Source organism: Vitis riparia, chromosome 5 (genome assembly GCF_004353265.1).
Source record: "Vitis riparia cultivar Riparia Gloire de Montpellier isolate 1030 chromosome 5, EGFV_Vit.rip_1.0, whole genome shotgun sequence".
NCBI classification, from domain to species: domain Eukaryota; kingdom Viridiplantae; phylum Streptophyta; class Magnoliopsida; order Vitales; family Vitaceae; genus Vitis; species Vitis riparia.
Window position 1 is genome coordinate 16,899,590 of NC_048435.1, and position 26,532 is coordinate 16,926,121.

The following is a 26,532-nucleotide window of genomic DNA, read 5'->3' on the forward strand; positions in this document are numbered from 1 at the left end:
CTAGTCTGTAAATGCCAGAGAGGATGGCATAGTGCGAACAGAGAAAGTCTGCAAATAGTGGAAACCCAAACCCCAATTATAACAGAGTATCCAGTACACTATACCAATCAAAGAATAGGTCTCTTAAGCCTGATTACACAACTCTATTATCTTAATTTAAAATCCAATTAAACTTTGTTGCATCAGACTTCTTGTCTTCTCATGTTAGCTGCTACTTTCAACCAACATTTACATCCAATACATTTTACAAATAATAAATTTGGAATCACAAAAATAATGGAAATAACACAAATGACAAAAATAAAAATAAAAATGGTTTAACTAGATTAGCCAGTGGATTGAGCACGCAACTTGTTAGCAACATAAAGCAGGTGGCTGATGTTTGTTGAAGGGTAGTTTTGGAGCAGCTTGAGATTCGAAGTGAAATCACCTGCCAACAGTCGCCTCCGGACAAGAATCAGCATTGCACAACATATCCGAAGCAGTGTCTCCTGCAATTGCAATAAAAACTTTTATTTATACATTCGTTTGGTTCTAGACAGATGATTGTCAATGATTATAATATGGCGGGCATCGCCTGGTAGTTAGGGATGGAGGCTGAAAAAGGCTCGGTATAGTTGATTTCAACCAGTTTGGATCTAGACTTTGGATGGTTTGCCCACTAAAACCCAATTAGGTAAGAAAATGAAAATCCAGAGGTGTGTGACACTTTAATGGATGGTATGTTCTTGGTTTTGTCCCCCTACAACATCATTTTGTCTTTACCAAAACCAACCACCTTTACTCTACATGAACAAAAGCAAAACAACAATAAAAACAGCATGATAGATGGCTCGGAAGGAACACAAACTTACCTGAGGACCTTCAGGATCACTTAGAAGTGTGTCCCAAATGTGAAGGCTGTCCGCAAAATTGAACTCTTGAGTCAAGAGGAGAGTTATCCATCTAAATGCATAAAATTGGGGATTGACCTGCCATTTGCAAATATAGAGCATCAGACATCTGAGAGATTGATCGACCAAGGGTAAAAATGATGTAATTCACTGAAGTCCAAACATCTGCCAGCTTATGAACTCTTCTGTGTGGACAATAGCCCAAAGTCCAAACAATGCTTGGTGCTATAGGAATAATATCCCATTGTCTGGCCACATAAAAATTGTAAATAAAGAATGGAGCTCAAATTTGATGACTCCCAAAAAGAGATCCAATCATCAGAATCTCATCCACTTGAGAACCACACAAACCATGTTTATCAATCATATCTGGGCTAGAACACGATGCTCTTTTTGCTTATTATTCATTTATTTTTCATTTGAAAGAAGAGAATCGGGACTGAAGCTTCCACGAGCATTTAAGTAAATTTTGGATTCTGGGTCTGTGTCCTTAGCTCAGCCTTATGGCACATAGGCAGGTGATTGGCTCAGGTAATTAGACCAGTCTATGAACCGACAAGATCACTCATTTATAATTATTATTATTGGTTGAAAATGCAGTACATCTGAACATTAAGTTTGATGTACTACATTTTTAACCCTTTTTTTCTTTTAATTTTTTTTCACTGGGGAAGATTATGGCACGGTACATGGAATGAATGTCCACTTCTAATCAGGATAACTGTTTAACCTGGAAGGTGCCTAGGTGATGCATCGAACAGTAAGTTCAATGTCCCTTTTAAGAGGCAGGCAACTAATAAAAAAGAGGAAAATATCAAGAAAGAAATACATGAGCACTAGATCAAATGATAATAAATGGAAGATGTATCCATGTCTTACTTTGGTTGTAATCTCAAGATGACGCCAGAGCTCTCCATCATGTTCTTTCAAGAGTTGCGACAACCTTGTAATTGTGGATCGGATACCAACAACACTGTTATCGAGTTGCTGACAGAAATGATCCCTGAATCCGCTTAATAACTCGACAAAACAAAAAAATGTGTCCGCTTCTGCAGAAGCCTGCATAACTTGAAAGTGGGAGATGATCAACAAAGTGAAACCAAATGCATAAGATAAAGGCTAGATAGTATAGTGATTAGTCATCACAAGAAGAAATCAGTTTCTTTTGGGGGAAAAAAAACCTAAATATGCAAGGAAGGAATAATCTGGATTTTTAATTCAAGAAGTGGTGAAACCAACCTAAAAATAGTCTGTAGAAGTGCCAAACAAGATGATTTTAGTGTTTGATTCCAATGAACTACTGAATGGGCTACTGATGTCTGATTTTAGTGATTTGTTTCTGGATGAACCATCAAATGATCTACAGCCTATGCAAAACATACAGCATGCTATTTTTTAGGTTAAAATTTCTTCTTGGCCTAATTTACTTGTGTATCATCAAAGAGCACAGGGAGCGAAAGGCCAAGTGGATGAAAGTACTGTGGATAATACTTTGAATTAGGCCCATGAGGGTATGTTCATGAAACTTCATTTCAGGAACACCAGTTTCCACAGGGTTAGGTTTCGGGTCACTTGAAATTCAGGTCATGACATGTATAATTTTTATTTTTATTATTTATTATTATTTTTTAAAAAAACATTTGAGGCTATCTCGGATAGGTTCCACAGCCTTACTTCCAAAGGGTTTCAACACTGGAACAGCCTAGAGGTAATGGAACAGCCTAGAGGTAACTCCCAAGGTTTATCAAGCCTATAGAATTTATTCTTGTTTATCCAAGGCAAATGCTAATTCGAATTTTCCAGATTGGAGACCCTGACTAGAACACAGGACCAAATTTAATTCTGCAGCCACTTTTTGGGTAATTGAGGCCAACTAGGCAGGCACTAGTGGAGCTAGTAGGGACACAAAAGGCAACATCTAGTCCATCTTTTAAACCTGTGTCATTGGCTCTTGCTATGAAAGCAGTTAGTAAAGCTATTGAAGCAATGGGCTCCAAGGAATACATGACAGAAGGGGACTTTTCAGTTTTGATTTCGGATTAACCATGAAACATTAAACTGATGCTGCTATAACTATCTTATGATGACAGCTTGGAACATTGTTGAGAGGTCAAGGGTGAAAGCTATGTGGATGAATGGAGAGAGCAAACAAGAAAGCCTATTTCCCAGAAAAAAGAGGTGCTTTCACTGAAGACAACTTTAGGGAAAACCATACTCCTTGATTTCAGTTTTGTTTGGATGTATAAGGTGGCTTCAAGCTCTTTTTTTTTTTTGATTGGAAACGCCACAAAGATATATTAATATAAAAAGAAGTACAAGAAGAAGGATGAGAAATCCTCCCACCAAAGACAACTAAAATACAGGAAAAACACAAAAACAAAAGAACTCCCACTAAGGACCAATCCCTAAGGAGAACACACCGCTATCCAATCCAACTGAATCACATTAAGGGGAGTCCCCTTAAATGCCTTGGAACAGAAAGCCCAAAGGGAAGCAAGGAAAGCTATAGAGTCCCAAAGGGACTCTGAATTCCTTGCTTTATCCTCGAAAATCCTTGTGTTTCTTTCCCACCACACAACCCGAATTAGAGCTATGCTCGCAGCTTGCCACAAGACTACCCCTCTCTTAGAATTACCGAAGCCTTGAAATTTGATGGACATCATGTCATATATGCTCCTTGGAGAAACCCAATCCATCTTAGCTAACTGAAATAACCTGTGCCACAACCCAATCGTCAAGGAACAATGCAGAAAAAGGTGATCTGCTGATTCCCCGTGCTTCATGCACAGGATACAAATATCAGGACTAAGGGCCTTGTAGGGTCTTCTCACTTGCAACATGTCATTAGTATTCACCTTCTTGTGTGCCACTAACCAGACAAAGGACTTCACTTTGAAAGGAACTTGAGACTTCCACACGAACTTTGAAGGAAAGTTCTGAGGAGATCCAGAAGATTGAGATAATGCTAGAAAAAAGGATTTGACTGAAAAAAGCCCTGAAGAGGATAATGGCCATAATCTAGCATCTGGGACCGAAGGAGAGAGATACAAATCATCAAGAGAGCGCATGAGGCCTTCTAAGTCCTCAATCTCAGAGTCTGACAGGTTACGGCGGAAATTCAAATTCCACAAGAAAGGCCGAGATGGACCGAGAACTGAAGAAATAGAAATGTTTTTATCCACAACTACTCTAAATAGTCTTGGATATTGGGTTCCCAAAGGTTGGTCCCCCGCCACAAATCTTCCCAGAACCGAATTCTTTCCCCGTTTCCTACCACGAACCGAGTAATCAAAGAAAACCCCTGAAAGACTTGAGCAATAGCCTTCCAAGGACAGCGGTGTGACCATCTGACTAGAGTGTTAGCATCCCAACCATTAGAGTGAGCACCATAAATGCTTAAAATGACCTGATGCCAAAGAGCTGAACCCTCTCTAGGGTACCTCCATAACCATTTCCCTAGAAGAGCGAGATTCCTCCAAGAAATATTCCCCAAACCCAAACCCCCTATTGCCTTCGGTTTGCACACCACATCCCACCTCACTAAATGATCCCTTTTGCCTTCCCCAACCCCTGACCATAAAAAATCCCTTTGCAACCTCTCGATTTTTGCAGCCACTGAAGCGGGAATTTTGAATAAGGAAAGGAAGTAACTTGGCAACTGGGTAAGACAAGATTGGATAAGAGTTATCCTCCCCCCGAAGGATAAGTAGGCCTTTTGCCACCCATCTAATCTACTTGAGATTCTCTCAATCACTGGATCCCAAAAGCCATGCGCCTTAGGGTTCCCGCCCAAGGGGAGACCCAGATAAAGAATAGGCCATCCAGACGCCTTACAATCGAGCATCTCAGCCAATCTTGAAAGATGAACCTGATCAAGATTGATGCCATAAATACTACTCTTGTTAATATTGACCTTGAGCCCAGAAATGTGCCCAAACACTAACAAAAGACTCTTCAGAGTCTGCAGCTCTTCCTCCCTTGAGTTAGAAAAGAATATGGTGTCATCAGCAAATTGCAAATGGGACACCCTAGTTCTATTCCTACCCACCCTGAAACCCTCCATCAAATTTCTTTCCTCAGCTCTCATAAGCATCCTACTCAGTACATCTGCGACTAAGGTAAACAAAAAAGGGGATAAAGGGTCGCCTTGTCTCAATCCTCTTGATGCCTTAACCCACCCTTTAGCACTACCATTCACCAAGATTGCATAAGATACCGAAGATAAGCATCCATTCATCCATTTCCTCCATCTAGGACTGAACCCCTTCTTTTCTAACACGTGATCCAAAAAATCCCACTTCACGTGATCGTATGCCTTTTCGAAGTCTATTTTGAATACGACACCTTCCTCCCTTGACCTTCTTCTCTCATCCACTATCTCATTCGCTATAAGAACCGCGTCCAATATTTGTCTCCCTTGAACAAAAGCGCCTTGAGTATAGTGTATGGTCTCATGTAAAACCCCTCTTAGACGCCCTGAAAGCACTTTGGCTATTATCTTGTAGAGACTAGTAATCAAACTAATGGGTCTAAAGTCTGATATTCTCTTTGACAGACTCTTTTTGGGTATTAGAACAATGAAAGAGGCATTAGTGCTTTGATTGATAATTCCACTCCTATGAAATTCCGCGAACACTCTCACCAAATCCTCCTTAATCACATCCCAACACTCTTGGAATACGGCAATAGTAAAGCCATCTGGCCCCGGAGCCTTGTCCCTATCCAACTGAAAAATGGCCTTATAAATCTCTTCTTCAGTGAAAGGGGAGTCTAACCTTAGCGCACTCTCATTCGAGATAGGGGACCAATCTAATCCTTCAACACCCCAAGACTCTCCTGTAGGATTTGTGTAAAGCTTTTCAAAGTACTGTAAGATCTCCTCTGTGATACTCTCGGCGTTCTTCAGCACTAAGCCCCTCTCATCCTCCAACTCCTTGATGTATTTCCTATTCCGCCTGCCATTAGCCACTTTATGATAAAACTTAGAATTGCAATCCCCTTCCTTGACCCATTTCACTTTGGCTTTTTGTCTCCAATGAATTTCCTCCCTCAATATTAATTCCTCTAGCTCCCCTTTTCTTGAGGCTCTTTGGCTTAACAAATCAGGATTGAGACCCCCTTCCTGCTCAATGGCATCAAAGTTAGCTAAATCATTGAGAATACTTTTTTTCTTTTCTTTAAGCTCTCCAAAAGAAAACTTATTCCACTCCTTCAATTTAGCTTTAACATATTGAAGTCTCCTCATGAACTTATGACCTTCCCATCCATTTCCTTGAAACCCACTCCACCAATCTTTAAAATTCTCCTTGAATTTAGAGTGTTGTAACCACATATTCTCAAACCTAAAAGGTGTTGGCCCCCACATAAACGGGTTGGTATCCAAAACAATTGGCCAATGATCCGATGTCCTTCTGATTAAGGCTTCTTGAAGGCCTTGGGGGAAGAGCATCCCCCACTCATTTGAGTAGAGAAAACGGTCCAATCTCTTACACACGGGAGACTCTTGCATATTCGACCAAGTGAATGAAGCATTCCGAATAGGCGGGTCAATCAACTCACATTCTCTAATAAAACTATCAAAGTCCCTCATGCTTGGAGTTAGGCTAGAACCCCCCATTTTTTCTGAGCTTCTCCTAATGACATTAAAATCACCGCCCACACACCATAGCGGGTAAGTTAATCCATATATGTCAAAAAGTTCCACCCAAAAATCCTTCCTAAGTGAGGGACTATTTGGACCATAAACAGCAGAAATCCAAAGGGGTCCACATTCGTCCAAAGAGAACTTGACTGAGACTGAGAAAGATCCTATTACCACCTCCTCTCTACTCAGCTTTTTTGAATCCCAGATGATCAAAATCCCACCTGATGCCCCGGACGCCGGAAGAGCGACCCAATCCTTATTTCTGATCGTCCAGACACTTCCCACAAACTTTCTATCACACTTCTCCTTCTTTGTTTCCTGAATCATCACAACATCCGGATTCTCTGACCTAAGAAAATCTTTAACCATCCTACGCTTATTCCTAGAACCCAAACCCCTCACGTTCCAGCTTATGATTTTCATGGGAAAACACGAAGACCCTATCCTTTCGAGCCAAAACCAACAAGTCTCAATAACCTGTGGGGCCTCTATTCTTCCTCCTAGAATACACCTTAATGTCAAGAGAGCATAATACCTCTCGCACTTTGGCCATTTTCCCGGGGGACAGGCCATCAATAAGGAAATCCGAATCCTCCTTATGCGACCTGACAATAGATTCCTTAGGGGTACAGCACTCGGTCATCTGGTTAGATAAAGCACACTGGTTCTCCACCTCAACACGGTCAGGGATATCACCAGATTTTAAACAGTCAACACCACCTTTTTCATAAAAAAAACTTTGAGATGCCTTGATTTTCCGTAGGAGACAGAGGAAGAGGGACTGAATTGGGAAGAAGAGGACCAGAGGAATTCATCAAGGGAGAATCCGGACTACAGAAAGGAAGAGAAGGAGACTCGGGTGGCTGAGAAGAATAGGGCTGACATACCTTCAAGATTTTGGCTCCCGGAATTTCACAAGTCCCCTCAAAGTTTGGTCCTTTACCTCTGGTTATTGACTTAGACGGTGAAACCATGTCTGAATAGCCACGAGGATCAGACCCCACTCGTCCCAATAGCCCTCGGTTGACTTCCACGCAGCTCGCCGAGGTGTCCTCCTTCGAAATATTGCCAGTCAGAGGACATCTGGAGAGAGGATTCACTATGATTTCTCGCTCCATCTGAAAACCCATCCCAAACTCCTCTTCCAAGATGCGGTCTTTACTTGACGACGACGATCCCCGAATGATAATAGGCTCACTGCGACACTGAGCTCCCTGTCGTCGATCGGCGCTTGGAGGGAAGAGGTTAGACCATGTCTTCTTTGAGATTGCCGACTCTTTCTCCTGCGTAGCATCTCTCGTGTGAACCGTGGGGGCTTTCCCCTTCCTCGCTTCGATCTCTTCCCTTCGCGACGAGACTTCCATCTCAGAAGACTTCATTCCTCCTAAGATTTGGCCCAAACCCGACAGGCCTTTACACTTACAGCCCACGGTGTTGTCTGACGATGGCCTAGGGTTGGGAAGAGACTGGGCCTTTAGCTCAACGGCCCGACCTTCTTCTCCAAAGAAAGCCTCGGCGCCGGCCCTTGCATCATCTAGACTGAACTTCGCGATCGCCTTTGTAGGAGAAGCATCTCGCTGGGGAGAAAGGGACGACGTCGATGCAGACTGGTGGGCTTGAGGTTTTGGGCCACCTTGAAGCCCACTAAGCCTCATCCCACTTTGGGCCCTAACCTTGTGGGCTTTAGAGGAGGACTCATTCTCAGGCCCAATAAAATCAGCTGGACCCGATCTGCTCCATCCTCCTCCTATCTCCCCTTTCTCTGCCAAACGCATCCTTGATTGCCGATGACGTGCCCGGGTAAGACTCCTCTTTCTGTAGCACTCGATGTCCCTAACATTGCCTCGTAGCCTTTCTGCAACTTTTGGCAACTGAGAGACGCAACCACCCACTCTCACCCACTCGTTCCTGCTACAGTTGATTTCAGACGTGACAGCGTCGGCATCGTCGTCTTCTCCGATGACTGAAACTGCTACTGTATAGGACCATTCTCCATCTTCCACCTCAAGCATCGCTGGTAACACGACGTTTGGAAGCATCTCCACCCACAGCTTCACCCTCGTCAAGTCCACCAACTTCAAAGTTTCCTTTGCCACCTTCGTTACTCTCCCCCATTGCTTCAAAATGAACTTCAACTGGATTTCATCCCACAAATGGAAAGGGAGACCTTTCAGAACTAGCCAGCCCCTCCTGAACTTTCCTTGAACCACCATATTTTCCTTAGGCGACCATTTCCTTAGCAGAATCGTTCTTCCTTTCACTAAAAGACTTCCCTGATCGTGAACCCTTTCCGCTCTCCTTGTTGAACTCACAAAGAAACATCCTTTAAAAGCGGAAATGGGGTTAATGGACACCATTCCTTTCATCCCCATCATCCTCGCAATGGCTCTTCCTTCGTGAGTCCAGTCTTGGACTTTTTCTTGGCTTTCACATATTACAGCTCTGGCCCATTTTCCAGCTGACCACGTACCTCCAGTCCTCAAACCAGCCTCTGCCACCACTTCTGCATATGACCGTCCTCCTCTGAAAGTGTCCCCATTCATCTGAATATCACCATTCTTCTCCTTCGAAGCTCCTACGTCTCGTTCAGAATACTCTTGCACTGATAGAATTGCCTTCCTGAGATCTTCCCATCCTTTCCCTTTGACGCCCTCGGGGACGACAAGAAAGAGAGGTTTCCTTTTTGTAACAAATTCTGTAATTCTCATGAACCGCCCTCTGTTATTGAAGCATATCTCCATCAAGAGGGTCTTAGTCTTGCCCCTGATCTTTCGTACAAAACCCCTGGAAGCCTCCACCTCCACAGCTTTCTTCAAATGCTCCATCAGCCAATCCAACTCCTCCATGTCAAATCCTATTGAAACTACGAAACCTCGGCTCCTCTCTGTTACCGATACCCAAGTTCCACCATTCGAACCTTCAAACTCTACCTGAAAAGATTTTTTCTCCACGATAATCCTTTCAGCTTTGCACTTCATTCTCATGGTTTTAATGCCCATGCAAATTCAAGATTCTTCCCACCCCGTAAAGCATTGTTTCTAAAACCCTGCTTCATCAACATATATAAAGTTTTTTCTTTGGGACACTAACCTCAGACATGTAGAGGGCATTTTCATTGGCACTTTGTCCTAAGGATGGAATAGCACAGTGCTTATCCAACAACCTCAAATGCCGGCAAGATTGAGTTTTGCGTATGAGAAGTGTAAGCGGCAAGAAGAGTTGTATCTCATCATCTTCTTGAGATTCTCACTCAACTGCTGTTATTATCTCTAAGACTCTAACATCCCCCCTCAACCTAAGTGTGGAGGATGACAGGTGGCTTCAAGCTCTTCCCTATTGGATTTTGATGGTTTTCAAGATGAGAAGAGTTGACTTTATAATCTCTCCTTGGTTCTCATTTGGAGGATTTCTCATACTTCTAGCTGCACTTTTTGCAATTAATTCATTCTTCTGTATATATTTGCTGTCTTCCTTCAAAGAGGTGTTCTGTGGTATTCCTTGGTCAAGTAAAATTATCTTTTGGTTTAAAACTATTTCAGCTTCGTTTCTCAACTTTAAGTTTCTACTAAATCCCATTGTAGGAAAACTCAACACATGTTGGAGAATGATAAAAACTGTGTATTCCAATTCCAACAAATTAATAATTCTTTAGATCAACTCTCTAAGGTTACAGTGCATCTTAAAAAAGAAAAAAAATATTACAGTGCAAATGTTATCCTATGATCCCAATCCATATACGAGTTTTTAGGCACCAAATCTAAATATGATAAGTTTAAGTATGAAATAAAACTCATACATGTTGGTTTCAACTGGTAGATATTTAGAAGTACAACCTAGTTTTAGAGAGTTCTTGTTCATCACAAAATAATAATATAAGAGATGTTAGATTCTCAATCTCTTCCTCCTTCCCTCGCACCTCGCACACAGGGAACACACGCACAGCATACACATGCATTCATCTCAAGTTCTAGGCTCACAGCATCATGCTAACAAGAGGCCATCATTATGACTGGATATAAAGAATAACTTTCTTTCATATAATTTGTTTTTTGATAGGCAAAGATCAAATCTATTAAAAGAACCTTCATACATATCTGATAGCTGTCATTTATAGCTCACAAGGCAAGGAAACATACAACTTGAAAAAACAATCTATCGTCTCAAGTAGGCCATGGCCAAGGACAAGTTAAGTGAATTGGTAGTGAATAAAGTCAAGCTGATTTCCTGTTATTATTAGCAAGAATGCTGCAACAACTTTGTTATTTATGTCAATGACATCATTACTGGCTCCTTACAAAGTTCCCATTCAGTTTCAGGCCAAAGGAAAATTAGAATTAACCTTGGTTTGTCTCATTCTAGTTTGTATCAAAAAAGGCCATACTATGCAACAAACAACCATTTTGGGCCTCCTAAGTTTGGGCCTTGTCTTACGGACTTAGAGTGCAGGCCCATTGGTGATGGGCCTGTGGTTAAGTTTCCCCACGAAGAGCATTGAAGCCCCCTTGTCTTTGGAGTGCTTAGTAAATCTCCTGCCAACCCCCTCATTCAGGCATCATCACAGTGCCAACAGAGTGGGTTTCAGGAGTCAATGAAGTCCTCATGGCAGAAGCGGCAGGATTTGAAGGTAGGTTTTCCTCCCCCACTTTCTCCTCCAAATGGGTCTCCCTCTCACGATGTCAGATCAGCATGTTAGGCTAGGGTGGGGCCTCCCTTAAGGTTTCCGAGTCCTGGCCTTCAGCAGTTAAGTTTGTTGCTCCAAGATGGGAGGTTGGTGGATCTCACAGGAAGCGTAGAGAAGGATTCCTCGGTATGGATGTGGCGGTTAGGGCTGAGGGGGAGGCCAATAAAACAATGAAGGCTTGTCGGATTTCAAAGGAGGAGAAGATGGCTATGTTAGCCTTGCCGATAACTTAGTCACGTTCAGTAGCTTTTTGGGTTTCCCAGTGGCGGGGGTTGAAAAGCAAATCAACTCCCTTCTGAGGAAAATGAAGTCAAGAAAATGTCGTGAAATTAAGGTTGTAGGGGGGAAGAGGAATTTGTTTTCAGCAACTCTTTGGAGAGGGAGACGCAAAAACTGGAATGCTCAATCAATTACAATTGTTCTCCTATTTCAATCAGGGTAAAGGGGAGCAGCAGTGGGATCTCAACCCAAATCAGGACATGGGGTGAATCCACTGGAAACCCAACCCGAACACTGATTTGAAAATGGGAGGGAGAGAAGCGGAGGGCATGTAGAAGAGCCCAGAAGGTTTGGATGGATGTGGAGGCTTCATTGTGTGAGTAGAAAAGGGTTGAGATTCTGGTTTTTGTGCAGCCTGAATGGCCTTCAGCAACCCCCATGAGTTGGGGGGCCACCAAATGAAAAATCGCAAGGGAAAATTTCTGAGTGGTGGGGAGTGGGTGCATGGTCTACTCAATATTGTAGAAAAGTCTTGTACAAATCTTTAATTGGGGACACAGCCCAAAATCCGAGCCCATCAATAGAATCCAGGTTGTCTGTCTGATATATAGAGCTAGAGGACAGACTCATGAGTAAATGGCGTTGGATTTATCACTGATTTGATGGGCATTTGGGCCTTCGGCCACCATTGGAGATGCCATCTGTCTACACTTCCCTCCTTGGAAAAGAAGCATTTTTGTGAATTAAAAAGTGGGCCTCAAATTATTTTCCCAGACAAAAAAAGTGGGAAAAAGAAAGGAAAGAAAAAGAAAGAATAAAGGTACCTTCCCTTTGGGAATTACAGATATTGGGAGGGGTTGTTTGGGAAGAGAAAAGCGCATGAACGCCGCTTTTTTTTATTACAGTTTGTTTGCAGGTTTTTGGTTTCAGATGGTCTTAGGGGTGTTTTCTGTTCTGTGCTAGGCTTTAGAAGTCTCTTTTTGGTGGTGATGGTGTTTTTGCGCTGGTCCTTCCTGCCAAGGAATGTCCAGTTGTTCTTAGGGGTTGTTTTCAAGGTGGTTGGTATTTTCTCTTCCTTCTTCTCTTTGACTAGCCTTTAGGCATAAGCTGTATACTTCGTGTGTACTTTGATGCGCATTTTTGCTAGCGCTTTTAATATATTCTCTCATTTACCCATAAAAAAAACAACCATTTTGAGATATAGAGTTGAATCACAAAATAAGGCATACCGCTAAAATTATCTAGTTTAATTAGATAAAACAGTGCAAAAGCCCTTTTGTTAGGAGATGGACAAAATATGCTATAAGACAACCAGAAGTAGGCTTCACTATCAAATCAGAAGTTCAAAAATTTTGAATGCACAGAAATCTCATTTACTAACCGCATTTTCCTCATCAGGGTCATTTTTGAATACATAGAATAGAGGCGCCAAAATTTCATTCATCCCTTGCACATATCTTATACCCGGATTCAACTTTGCAAACACAATCAATATGTTCCTCAAAGCCTCCTGAAATACAGGATCCATTTAATTTAGTCAAATGGGTGATGTTTGTATCAAGTCTCATGCCTCAAGTAACAACACATACCTGATTTGCTTTTGCAGATGGCGTGTCCCCAGAGAAGAAGTTCATGTCTGGATGAGTGCGCTTGACATCTCGGTCAATTTGCTCTATGATCTCTGTGTCCTAAAAATGTTCAAATTGTAATAAATAATTCAAAACACCATCAGTGGCCATATATCATCTCCTAATACCAATTTATAGTCCAATAGCATAAAGAAATGGGATTCACCTTAATAAGGCCCACAATTATTTTCCCAGACATACCATGGGCACTGCCAAACAAGCTACAATCTAAAACTATTGGACTAAAAATCGAAATGATGCTTAAAAATAAAAAAATAAAAGAATGCTGGTACGGTTTGAAGCATATTTTGTCAAAAACGAATGACAAATCCTACACCAACAAAAAACTATAATCACCATAAGATGTTCCTAGAATAATTCATGGAATTTTATTTATCCTTCTAATAGGCCGTGACAGGATCCAAAAAGTACTGATGATCATCCCCACCCCTCTTTATTACAAAGTCAAAAAAGGACAAAATAGCAAGCCCTAATAAAGCCAAATGATCATTTTATTTCTTTCTTTCACATGGAATTGCAAAATTAATCCCTTACCCAATACTCACACCGTAATTATAAAATATTTAACATAGAACATCTTATCGCTTTAGCATGCATCTGAGAGAACTTTCCAGCAAATGTCACTTGATATGTACCTGGAAGAACTGATTCCAGATGCTGGTCTTTCCAAGGCTCAAAGGATGCTCTCCATGAGTGATTTCTGATCTTGAGAGCATGCCACTGCCTTCAGATTTAGGTTCATCGTCAGGACTTGTAGATTTACCCAACCTCCTTGTGATTTCTGACTGACTAGCCACAGAAACATTCAGAAATACAGGAAAAAGAATATTATACAGAAAGGTGCAGTGTAGATATATAAAAACAACTTGATATATTTTTTATTTTTTTATTTTTTGATTTGTTATTTTTACTTTTATTTTATTTATTTATTTTGTGTTGTTACATAAAATCAAACCTAGAATATCCCTTTTCCTGATGTGAACCCCTTGCCACTAGAGCAAAGCCTCAAGGACTTCAACTTATTAGAACAAACACTGAGCTGGCTTTGCCACACACAGAGTAGGGAAGTATTTCTCATCCTTCTCTTGTAATCTCTTATTTTTTATGAATATGTTTTTGTTTTAGACAAAGAAAATGTCCGTCAGGGTGCCCTGTTGGTTAGGGCAACTGCTGAGATGTGTGATAAAGCTGCATGGTCCTAAGTTTAATTCCTGCCACTAGTTAAATGTCTTTGATTACCCAAGTCAACACCCTGAGACTTGGGTCCCATTGAAGACTCTCAAGGGCTCAGCCTGGGAAGGTTCCTCATTTATCACCCAAAAAAAAAAATGCTCCACAAAGAGAGACATGTCCTACACATCACAAGAGGAATGTACCTGCATTGTACCAATTGGACAATGAAAAAAAGAATGGGAAGGAAGGCAGGAAAAGCCTTCTATATTTATTGCCAAAGAAAAAACATGAGATTCAATGTTCATTAGACATAGATTCAGCCATTCCGGTCACCTACACCAAGAATAAGTATAAGACAAAAGATTCTATTCCAAATGGCATTTTTCAAGAAAGGAGATGGTGATACTAAAAGCCTTTTCACAGAATGTCTAGCTGGAGAATGAAGAGTAGCTTCCCACATGAATTTGGGAAATTTTTAGAGGATTGAGAAGCCATCTAAGGAGATTACATGATTATTTTGTTTCCTGTTCTCACTGGAATAATTGCCCCAGGGAAGGTTGGATCAGAGGCCTTTTCAGCCTACACAAAGTGGATTTAGAAACCCTTTTAGAGTCAACCTCTATAGCCCTATAGAACAGCAGTTACATTCTAAATAGTTTAGCAGTTCTAGTTCATTTCTTGATGCATTGTTGCGGGTGGAGGAAAACTAGAGAAGCTATTTTCTTGCTTTTTTCTTCCTCTAAAGGGAAGAAAAACATGGATAAGAATGGATCCCTTGGCAGTTATAACTTGACAATAGCAGGTTTTCCAGATTGTTAGGAGATCTGGAGGGGCAAGATCTTAAGGTTTTAACATAAGTTTTCTTGAATGAGATAGCTGCATCAGTGCTATTTTTATCACTTTGATCCTTGAGAAAGATAGGTCCATTAATATCTGAATTGTAGATCAATTAGTTTTGTGACTAGCTTTTGTAAGATCATCGCTAAGGACTTCACTAGAAGACCTAGGGAGGTGCTCCAAGATAAGGTATCCTATTCCCAAGTAGTGATTGTCAAAGGAGGCAGATTTTGAATGTGGTCCTAGTTCCTGATGAGATGAGTAAAAGTGAGAGATATCTTCCCAAGAATGCATGATGACCAAACTAGAATTTGAAGAGGCCAATGATTATGGGAACAAGTCTGATAAAAAATAATAATAATTATGGGAACTGAGCTTTTTGGATTATGCTTTGGCTAAGAAGGGCTTTGCAAGGTCATTGGAAAAAGGAGATCAGAGAATGTTAGAGATCAAGAAATTTTGTAATCCTTGATTTTAAGCCTAGAAAGCGGTTCCAAGCAGCCAAATGGTTTAGGCAAGGGCACCATCTCACCCCTATGATTACCCACATTAATGATTAATGTGCATAGCATATTGATCTTGAGGAATTAGGTGGTAGAGATTATTAAGACTTTCAAGTGAGACAGAAAAGAAGTTTCCCAACTTCATTTGCCGATGATACAATTCTTTCCTCCTTAATTTTACCTATCAAAAAAATATAAAAAAATAAAACAATTCTTTCCTTCTTCATGGAAGGAGAATAAGGAACCACATACTTGTTAGAGGTTATTGAATTTATAACACACTTTAGAATTAATATAGCCAAGAGTGCACTTCTTGGCAGCTTAGGTATTATAATTGTGGTAGGACGTCACTTGAACTCTTTTTTTTTTTTTAAAGTGAGAATGTATTAATTTAAAAAGAAAAAGAACAAAGGATGAGATGCCTATCAAGAAAACATAACACACACACACACACACAAAGAGAAAGAAAGAGTTGTGCCTCAAAAACAATCAATGAGGATAGCTTTTCCACAATATATCTCAGGGATCTAGCATCCCTGTTGGCCAAACAGTCAACAACCTGGATAGTTAAAGTAGGTTTCTAAATAAAAGAAGGGAAAATATCCCTAGCAAGAGCAGAATCCTACTCATCTGATAAACAAGCCCCCATGAACCCTCCTCCAAGGTCAAGATGCTCATAACCAAGGAATCTCCTTCCTCGGAGAAGGCTCAACACACTCAGGCGAGCAACCTTGTTTAAATCTTCTCAAAGATAAAAGCTGAGCATGAACAATGGAATAATAAATCAACATACCAATGCCTCACTCACGCTCTTGTGCCAAAAAAGAATCAAACCAACAAAATCTTATATTTTAGACCTATTACCTTAGTTACAAGTTTGTATAAGATTATAGCTAAGGTTTTACCAAGACACTTATGTACAGTTCTCCATGAAATCATTTATATATCCCAAGGAGCCTCTGTTAAGGGAAAACAAATTTTGGATGATATTATGATTGCCAATGATATGGTGGATGAGAAAAGGCGATCAAGGTAGGAAGGGGTAGTAGATTTTGAAAAGGCCTATGATCATGTGGCATGGGGTTTTTTGGATCATGTATTAGAGAGAATGGTTTAGCACAAAAAGGAGTCTTGGATGAGGGCTTGTTTATCTTCAACATGTTCTGCAATCCTAGTAAATGGAATTGCCAAAGTTTGGGTTAAGGCAATCCGAGGGTTAAGACAAGGAAATCCTCTTTCCCCATTCCTTTACCATTGCAGTTGATTTTCTAAGTAGGATAATGATCAGAGCAAAGGAAAGCGATTTATCAAAAGGCTTTGTAGTAGGCAGGAATAAGACTATAGTGTCTCTTCTACAATTTGTAGATAACACCATATTTTTCTCTAGAGCCTCTATGGAAAATCCACAAAACCTCAAGCTAATCATTTTGGTTTTTGGGCAAATATCAAGGCTTTAAGATCTATTTAGAGAAGAAAACTCTCTTTGGTATCAATATAAGTCAAGATCTAGTATCTAGGTTAGCCTTGATGCTTGATTGTGAAGTCTCATAATGGCCTTTATCTTATTTGGGTCTTTCACTAGGAGGGAATCTGAAGGCAAGTGGATTTTGGGATCCGTGGTTGATAGAATCTCAAGGACACTAGATGGGAGGAAAAAACCTTTTTGTCTTTTGGAGGGGAGAATAACTCAAATTCAGTCATGCTTGTTTTACATCCTTAGCTATTTCTTATCTCTTTTCAAGATCCTAACATCAATAACTTTAAAGATTGAGAAATGACAGAGGAATTTTCTTTTGTCAAGAAATAGAAAGGGTAATAAAAATCATCTTATCAGTTGGGACATAATGTGCCAAAGGAGTTTGAAGGTTTGGGGATTGGGAAGACTTCGATGAGCAAGCCTCCTCCCTTAGGGAAGTGGCTTTGGAGGTTTCCTAAGGAAACTTTTGTCCTTTGGCCTCAGGTTTTTTCAAGCATATATGGGACACATTATAATGAATAAATCACCAATATTCTGGTTAAATGGTCACATAGATGTCCTTGGAAAGCCATGGCACAAATATTCCAAGACTTCTCTTCACTCACTTTGTGGTGGGTGACAGGGCAAGAATTCATTTTGGGAAGTTTGTGCTGGGGAAATCAACCTTTGTGTCCACAATTTTCAGGTCTTAAAAAGTTATCACAGTTGAAAACCTCATCATATGATTTATCCTTGGTAACTCCTCTTCACTTTCTAGGAACCTTAACTTTCATTGTAACCCCACTAATTTGGAAATTGAGAACCTTGAGATACTCATATCCTCGCTCACTCTTGTGCAATTGTTTCCATCAACTGCAAATACAAGAACTCGATCATCATCCCCTTAAGTTTTACTCTCAGTAAAATCAATTTTCTTAGCCCTATCCAATTTATCAAATTCAACCCATTTGCTCCAGCTAAAATTTTTTGTAACTCAAAGGCCTTACTAAGATCAAGGGTTTTGCTTTGTTAGTGGGGCACAAGAAGGTAAACATCAATGACATGCTACAGTTGAAAAGATCTTACAAATTCCTTAGTCCTCATTGGTGCATCTTATGCATGGAAAGTGGAGAATCGATTGACCATCTCTCTCTATATTGTCTATTAACATCAGGGCTTTGACACAAGTTATTTAGTCTAGCCAAGATGGATTGGATTCTATCCTGGAGAATGTGACATGATGACCATCTCATTTAGAGGTTTGGGAGCTCTATCAGAGGCAAGACCATTTGGCAAATTGCTTGTCTCACTATGCCTTGGATTATGTGGTGACAAAGAAATGCTAGAATCTTTGAGGAAAAGTGGAGAATGGAAGAGATGTTGAGGAATTTACTTCACTTTTATCCCTCCTTATGGGCCTCTTATACTGACACCTTTAGAGGCATTCTACTCAATGTTATTCAACTTTGTTGGCATCTAGTTTATAAATCAAATGGATTGTATAACAATGAAAGGAGTTGAGTTCGATTTTGAGATGTTACCTTTGTTTATCCTTAAGTGGACTAAAGCTTTGTGTAGAGTTCTCCTTGCATAGTGAAGACGTTTAGGCATACTTTATAATTTTCTTGTATTTTTGGGGGAGCATCCATCATCCTTCTCATGTACTTTTTTTTCCCACAATTAATACATCTTTTGTTTCTAATAAAAAAAATAAAAAATAAAATCCAAGCATCAATAGTCATCCTAGAACTTGCCAATTAGGAAAAAGCCCACAACATCGATGTGTGTCTCTTAATAATCTTTGTCGATCTTCTTCCCTAAGATTCTGGTTAACATAATGAATAGGATTAAAAATAAGAAACTATAAAAATAAAAAATAAAAAACTTGTGGTTTTGCACAAAGAATAAAAAAGACCATTTAGGGCTTTTTAAAATAAAAAAGAACAATTTCATTGCATTGAAATAGTAAGTATAGAAAAGGATGAAGAATCCTTCTAGGAAGTACAAAATCCTCTATACATAAGAAATTGAAGAGGCCACAACTTCAGGTCATAAAACCTTCAAAGGTTAGAGTGTCTCAATTGCTAAAGCTTGACTTGCAAGTCAGCCACACTCCAACCCTTAGCTACCCTAGGTTACCTAAAGAGCACCCATCAAAATGTAACTTAACAAACCCATTGGAGGTGGTAGTTATTCAAAAAGAGTATCTTTAGTCAACCTCATGGTTCTGTAAACTTGGTTCGAATCTAGCAAAATGAGGCTCAAAGGGACATCTGCAAAAGCTTTACTTGTAGAAGTTGAAGGAGAGAAGTAAAACAAGATCATTTAGTTAATTGGAGGATGGTTTGTCAAGCAAGCTAAAGTATTTTGGCTTTGTAAAGTGGCCTAAGAAAGGTTTCCCTCGTAGGAAATGGCCATGGAGGTTCCTAGAGATCAAGACTCGCTTTAGCACTTATGATCAAAAGTAGGTATTGTGTTAAAGTCATATTAAGATGCTAAAGTAGAAATTTATATCTCAAGGTTTGATTTCCATTTTTTTTTATCATATTGAATACATCATTAGGGATGATCTAGTATTCCTTTCTAAGAGGATTTCTAGCGAAAGGAAGAGAATTTATTGTCATCGAAAAAAAAAGGAAATGAAGTTGAAATTGGCAGAGATGCTTGGGTGATTAATCCCTCCGAAGGAATGTTGACAAGGTAGGATTAGTTCAATCCTAGGTTTAGAAGGTGTTTTTTTTGTTGAGAGCTAGATATATTACTATCTTCCTTTAAGGTTCTCAACTCGTTACTGGTAGGCTTAGCAAATAAGCTTGTTTGAAAAAGTGGTGCTTAGGGGCTCAAAAACAAACATTCTATTGCTATGAAATAAGTAAATGCAAACAAGGATGAGAAAATTTTCCCTTAAAAACAACCACTACATAACTCTCTAATAAAAGCCAAGAAAAACTATCTACTCTAAAAATCAATGGAAACAAGTTGTTACAACTATGAACTCAAAACTTAGGGGTACAAAATCCTCTATAAAGTGATTGATTGATTGGCTTCCTCTTTTATTAACATATTCACCACACGATTAGCTACTTGAGGTATTTAGAAGAATGGACATTCCGCTCTAAAGCAATATAAAAAAATTGGCATAACCAACTTTCACCCCTCTACAAGCCTCTCCCTTCTTATTTAACCAAGACAAAACCATTGCAAAATCTCTCTACTAGAAGATCAAATAGGCCATCGGTTTTAGCTAAGCTTTAGGCCTTCAAATAAGATTTAATATTTATGTCTCAATGGCAAGACCTGCTCCAACATTTTCAGAGAATGTTGTCACCAATGTTCCATGATGAGCCATGAACTTCCCTCCAATTCCTATCTATCTTGGGATACCTAAGGAGTACCCATCAAAGTTCAACTTCAAGCAGCTCACTAAAAGGGGCATCCATGTGAAAAATATATCCTCAACCATCCTAGTAGATTTGCAAACTAGGTTTTAGTCGCAATATATGCTAAAAGGGTTGCCCACAAATATTAGGCTAGCCGACACCCAAAGAGTAGAAATAGATTAAATGCTCTTGGTGCATATGTATGGGGTGTGGAGAGTCGATTGATCATATTTTCCTACATTGTCTGATAACTCAAGGATAATGGCACAAGTTATTCAGTATAGCCAAGATGGATTGGGTTCCACCCAGGAGCATTTGTGATATGTTGTCCATCTCTTTTAAAGGATTGGGGAGTTCAGGTAGAGGCAAGACCCTTTGTCAAATCGTTGGTCTCGCTTCGTGTTGAATTGTGTGGTGGAATGAGAAATGCTAGGATTTTTTAAGAAAAGTTGAGGACGGCAGAGACTTTGTGGGATCTACTTTACTTTTATTCCTCATGGGCTTCTTGTACTACTACATTTAAAGGCATTCTCTCAATGTTATTCAACTTAATCGGTGTTTGGTTTGTAATTCAAAAGGGGTGGACAATAATGAGAGGAGCTTTGTTCGGTCTTGTTTTATAGCCATAATTGGACTAATTTTTGTGTAGGTTTCCATGTATAATGGAGGAGTTTGAGTCATATTTTGATCAAATCTTGTATTTAGTGGGGAGGATCTCTCATCCTTATCTTGATCTATTTATCAATATACAATCTATCTTTGTTTCTGATAAAAAAATATACATATACAAATAAAAAATAAAAAATCTTCCAAAGTACACCATTTGTCCAAAAAAACTCTTGCATTCTCCCATGTCCTATAGTCTAAATTAATGTGAGATTAGCAATATGCCACAATGACTCCCCTCTCAAAAGACCTCCAAAAATCCAATAAAAATAGTTAACATCTCCACCACACTCTGAGGTGGAGCCAAGTCAATCCTAGCAAGTCCAAACAACTTATGCCATAATATTAATGCTATAGGGCAGTTAAAAAAAAAAAAAAAATGATCCACTGCTTTCCCAATCTTCTTACACAACACACCATTCAAACCTAAGAGCTTTGTGAAGTCTCTTCATCTATCATAATGCTTCCTTTGTTAAATCTTTTTACAAATCCCAAATTGTGGGTGACCATTATACTCTCTTACTAAAGAGATTTGGGCCTCCAAAGCATCATCTAAGGTAGGTGATGTAGAACAACCCTAGGATGGTTGCCTACACTCAAGGGTAGGTGGAGTAGGGTTTTATTTTTTAGGGTGTAAGGAGAGGAATAAGGAATAAATTTTATGGTAGAGAAAATTATAAGATAAAAAATAGAGAGAAAGAAGAAACAATGAAGAAAAGATGGAACTCACCTAGAAGAAAATCAATGGAGTCTCACTAAGGCCTTCTAGGAATCTCACCTAGAAGAAAATCAATGGAGTCTCACCATTGAGGGTTGCAACCTTGCAATGAAAGAAAATATAATATTATTAATATCAATTCATCTCTTTGATTTACATTGATTAGCTTATTTATAGGCTTCTCTAAGAAATTCAAAGTCTACTAGGACTTTAATAACCTATTATGATTCTAATTCTAATTATAACATCCAAAGTCTACTAAGACTCTAATAACCTATCATGACTCAAATTCTAATTGTATTATAACTTTACTAGCTAATCCTAATTAGACTCCAACAAATACCAATCCTAATTCAATTCTAAATAATATTAATCCTACTTAAAGTTTACTTAGGTCTTCCCTTTCCTCCTTGAATAAACTTTAAAAGGTTTTCCCCCATCAATAGGCTTCTTAGCTGCCAAGAAGCCAATCCAAACAGGGACTAAGCTTTGTTCCATCTAAACAAACACTTACCAACTCTCTACTACTTGATTCCAAAATGTTTTAAGGGCCTTGAAGTGTCTCCGAGTGGAAGCTAAGGAACTTTGGTGATGTTCACCCTTTTTGCATCCTAAAGAATTAGCCTTAGACTAAAGAGAGGGAGATGTTCAGGTTTTTTTCTAAAATCAGTAGTTTTAGATGGCTATTGATAATTTGATACTAAGCTTTTAAGCTCTCTGGTAAGGCTTAAAATGTCTACTAGTTTTGGTGTTCAGACCTTTTTGTGGAAGGAGGTAAGGGAATTCTTATGATCATGTGGGCCTCAAAAGTTTCTTGGAGGTTAAGCTTATTGGATTAGTAGACATTGCTCCTGCTGGAGAATTCCTCTTTGTTCCCTCTTCTTGTGATTAATATAACCTTTGGCTCTTATCTATCAAGAAAAGGACAGAGAGAAAAACGAAAAAAAAGACAAACAAAGAAAATAACAATAAGTGACAGTCTGGCCCATGCTTGTAGAAGGTTTATCCAACTAAAAAGAAGAAGGCTAATTGAGCACTCTTAACCCTATTACTGCTAACTCTAACCAGTCCATAATTTCAGGTATGTCAGTTCAACTTGAGTTTCCAGCCTTTTTTATGTATACAATTTGATGAACAATTGGTAATGTACAATTTCACAAAATCACTACATGAAGCAGTCAGCAACAAACAAATGCCAAATATGCTATAAATCACAGAGCCAATTGCAGCATTGTATCTTTCCTCCCTTATCAGTTTAGTTCCTTCCAAGAGCCAAAACTAGACTAAAATGCAATCATGAATGTACTTAACAAAAAAAAAAAAAAAATTCCCTGATATTCTCTCTTTTTTTTTAATAGGCAATACGAAAATAAACTTACAGGATTCATCAAAAGCTCTTCTTTGAAATGCTTGTATTGGGACCTCTTTTTAGCCAATTCTGAAGACCAATGTCCACGATCAGTCGGTAAATACCCCAGCAAGAGCTGCCACAATCAATAAATCAAAACTTCAACTTCATAATCTAATTAATTGCTACAGATTTCTTCTCTTACCGAAATAAACTGAATAAATTTAAGCATCAAAATCAAGTCACGTAAACAATAAAAAATTTGTTTGGTTTAGTAAATGAAAAACCTAATTAGTTCAGGAAACGAGAATTTTCATCTTATCGAAATTGAAACAGAATTAAACATAAAACTCAAATTTTCAGTTCCCTAAATCCACAGAAACGAAACAAAGCATAAGCAGAAATCAGTACCTTCCACACCGTAGAACGAATCCCAGCGCCATCAGGAATACCCTGCGACGCAAGCCTCCGCAGTTCCCGCACATTTATCACCTTCTTTGATAACTAAATCCAATCAAACCAATACGAAAAAAAATCGAATAACCAATTACTAAAGAAAAAAAATCAAACAAATCCAATTCCCATACATAGCTAGATAGAAACCCTAACCTCCGCCAAGAGCTGAGCCTGGCGAGAAATGTCCTCGGCTGAGTCGTCGGAGGATGCGTCATGGACATTGTTTACGGATTCCTTGGGCTCCGGTTTTGGGGGCTCTTCTTGGACGACGGCAGGAGGGGGCTCGGGGACCGGCGGAGCGACCGGAGAAGGAGGCGTAGGGGTGGAGGGCTTGGAATCGTAGCGCTGGAGGCGGTCATCTTCGGTGGCAGAGGGAGAAGCGGACCAGAGAGAACTGTTGAGCCAGTCTGGCACCCTCTTCTTCACCATGGCCAAATGGAATGAAGATCGGTTTCACCAGAAATGCGTACAGTCAATGTCGCTCTACACAATTTCTCTTTTTCCACCCCAAAACTGTTTGCCCTGGGAACACGAAGACAGGTGGTGGTGCTGAGGATGTTCGCGTCACCTGCCGGTCAGGGAGGGATTGTAAAGGAACAATTCATAACGACACCTCGCGTCTCTTCATTGGGGCTTTCCTGGGCCTAGTCTCAGTCCTATTAGTATTGATTTTAGAAAATAATTTCTAACTTAAAAAGCGTTTAAAAAAAAAGTTAGATATTCAATCAAAATTTAGGAAATAGTTTCAAAAAGTTAAAAATTCTCTTTATATTGCTTTTTAGGAAAGTACTTGATAGATAATTCTTTTAAAAAATATTTTTATAAAATAACATTTCAATTAAAAGAACTTTAATTAAAAGTATTCTCAAACGCAGTCTATTTAATAGTGCTTCTAAAAAACATTTCTTGTAATGTCTCACATCGGATAAGGGAAAAAAATTTTAATACTATATAAGTATGGGCTCTATTGAATCATGTAAACGCATTTTAAAATTGTGAGAGATTCTTTATGTCAAAAACAGATAATATCTACACAGTTTGGTGTAATCCTTACAAATTGTATCAAAGTTATCATCGACCTTGGTGTTAAGGTTTGTTTTGCCCCATAATTTCATAGGACAATATCTTTACATGAGGAGTGTTTATAATGTCTCATATTAGATAGGAGAAAAAGTTTTTAGATGTTATATAAATATGAGTTCCTCTTAACCATGTAGACATGCTTTTAAAACTGTGATGACCTCTTTGAGCTAATGTAAAAAGTGTTTATAAAAAAATTCAATGTTTCGTGAAATTTTAAAAAAGTTGAAAAATCGATCATAATGTTTTGTGGAAAAACATTTTATAAGTGACTTTTCCAAAAATATTTTTAGACAAAACAGTTTCACTAAAAACACTTCAAATAAAAATATTGTTAAACATATTCTAAATTCCAGTTGAATGTCATCGGTCTAATGGGACGAACTTACTTGTTTCTTTTTATTATTATTATTATTATTATTGGTAAGTATATTTTAGAATAATTTTATATTCTTTAGACAAAAAAGACATATTTGACAATCATAAAACATGGTGTTTTTAGAAAATAAATTTTAATTGTTTTAATTTGTTTTTACTTATTTTTTAGGGGTTATTTTAAAAAATATTTATATAAACATGTATAATATTAAAAACCAAAATATTAGAGATAAAAATTGTTTTTAAAAATATTAAAAACATTACAAGTTTTTAAACAAACTTTTATCCTATAAAAAATTGTTTTCGAAAACAGATAGTATATTTTTATATTTAATTAAAAATTTATTAAAAGAACCTTATATTTAAATGAAAGTAAAATTATGTAACATAATGAAAGCATATTTGAATTAGCATTTCATTTGTTAAAGTGGCTTAGGCAACACTTAACAGCTTTTATTTGGACACGACAAGCAATCATTTTCTTGAAGGAAGGAGCTTTTACCAGAAGTCAAGTGCCATGTGCTTTCCAGGAAACGTAATGTAAAATATTACTAAAAATATTTGAAATCCTAATCAGTTCTAACCTCAAACTTCTTGAAAGCTTCTAATAGAAGTTCCAAAATCAAGAACCCCACTTTCATAACATAATTCACTTTCGTTCCACGTCTTTGCATGATTTTTCTTTCTTTTTCTCTTATCATTATATCATAATTGTAAGAATTCAAATTTAAAATTGGTCTACGAGAAAACTAAGTCCAAATTACTTAAAAGGCTTGATTGGTAACTGTTTTTTAAAATAATTTTCTGTTATTCAAAAAAAAAAAAAAAAAAAAACTTAGGAAACCAAAAACTGTTTTATACTCTTAAAAATAGAAAATTTGGTATTTTTAGATAATATTAATTAGTTATTTTTTGTTGTTTTCATTTATTTTTTTAGGGCAACTTTAAGAAATAATTATACAAACATATAAAATGGTTAAAAATAAAACACCACATATAAAAATTATTTTTAAAAGATATTTAAAAATATTAAACATTGGTTAAAAACATTTTAATTTTCTAAACAAGTTTTTGTTCTACAAAAATCAATGAATAGTTTTTAAAAACTATTTTCAAAAATTATTTTTCAGAATTATTTTCGAAAATAGTTACCAAACAGACCCTTAATATCAATTTTTGTATTTATATCATTTTTTCCCTTAGTTTTGCTTAATTTTCTTGTCTTTATGTCTTTTTTTTTTTTTTTTTGAGGTTACATTTAATTCCCAAAGAAATTTTGAAGAAAAATGTAAGAAAAAAAAATAAAGAGAAAAAGTAAAAAGAAAAAGAAAATCAAAAAAATAAAAATACATTTAAAATTAATAAAATATTTTTATACACCGTATCAAACTCATTTTACTTATCTTTTCCCTTTTATGTAAAGATTAAATAATTTAAGAATATATAAATGT

The 26,532-nt window shown here is 38.2% G+C and overlaps 1 protein-coding gene across 1 annotated transcript; it reads right to left on the reverse strand.

Annotated features, from left to right (window-relative positions):
• Positions 1-55: 55 nt before the first annotated feature.
• On the reverse strand, positions 56-24,220 carry LOC117914360 (TBC1 domain family member 13-like). Its single transcript, XM_034829667.1, has 9 exons — positions 23,777-24,220; positions 23,579-23,671; positions 23,199-23,303; positions 13,722-13,871; positions 13,027-13,125; positions 12,819-12,947; positions 1,773-1,952; positions 855-971; positions 56-491 (listed from the first exon to the last, which is right to left on the reverse strand). Exons 1-9 carry the CDS (start codon positions 24,050-24,052, stop codon positions 327-329), a joined length of 1,314 nt encoding a protein of 437 aa, XP_034685558.1. The 5' UTR covers positions 24,053-24,220; the 3' UTR covers positions 56-326.
• Between the last annotated feature and the right edge of the window lie 2,312 nt (positions 24,221-26,532).

Excerpts from the sequence above, each read along its gene's own strand:
- LOC117914360 (XM_034829667.1), bottom strand. The coding sequence starts at position 24,052 with ATGGTGAAGAAGAGGGTGCCAGACTGGCTCAACAGTTCTCTCTGGTCC. Across the intron at positions 23,304-23,578 it reads TTCGTTCTACGGTGTGGAAG|CTCTTGCTGGGGTATTTACC; the intron begins GTACTGATTTCT and ends TGATTGTGGCAG. Across the intron at positions 972-1,772 it reads ATCTTGAGATTACAACCAAA|GTCAATCCCCAATTTTATGC; the intron begins GTAAGACATGGA and ends TGCAAATGGCAG.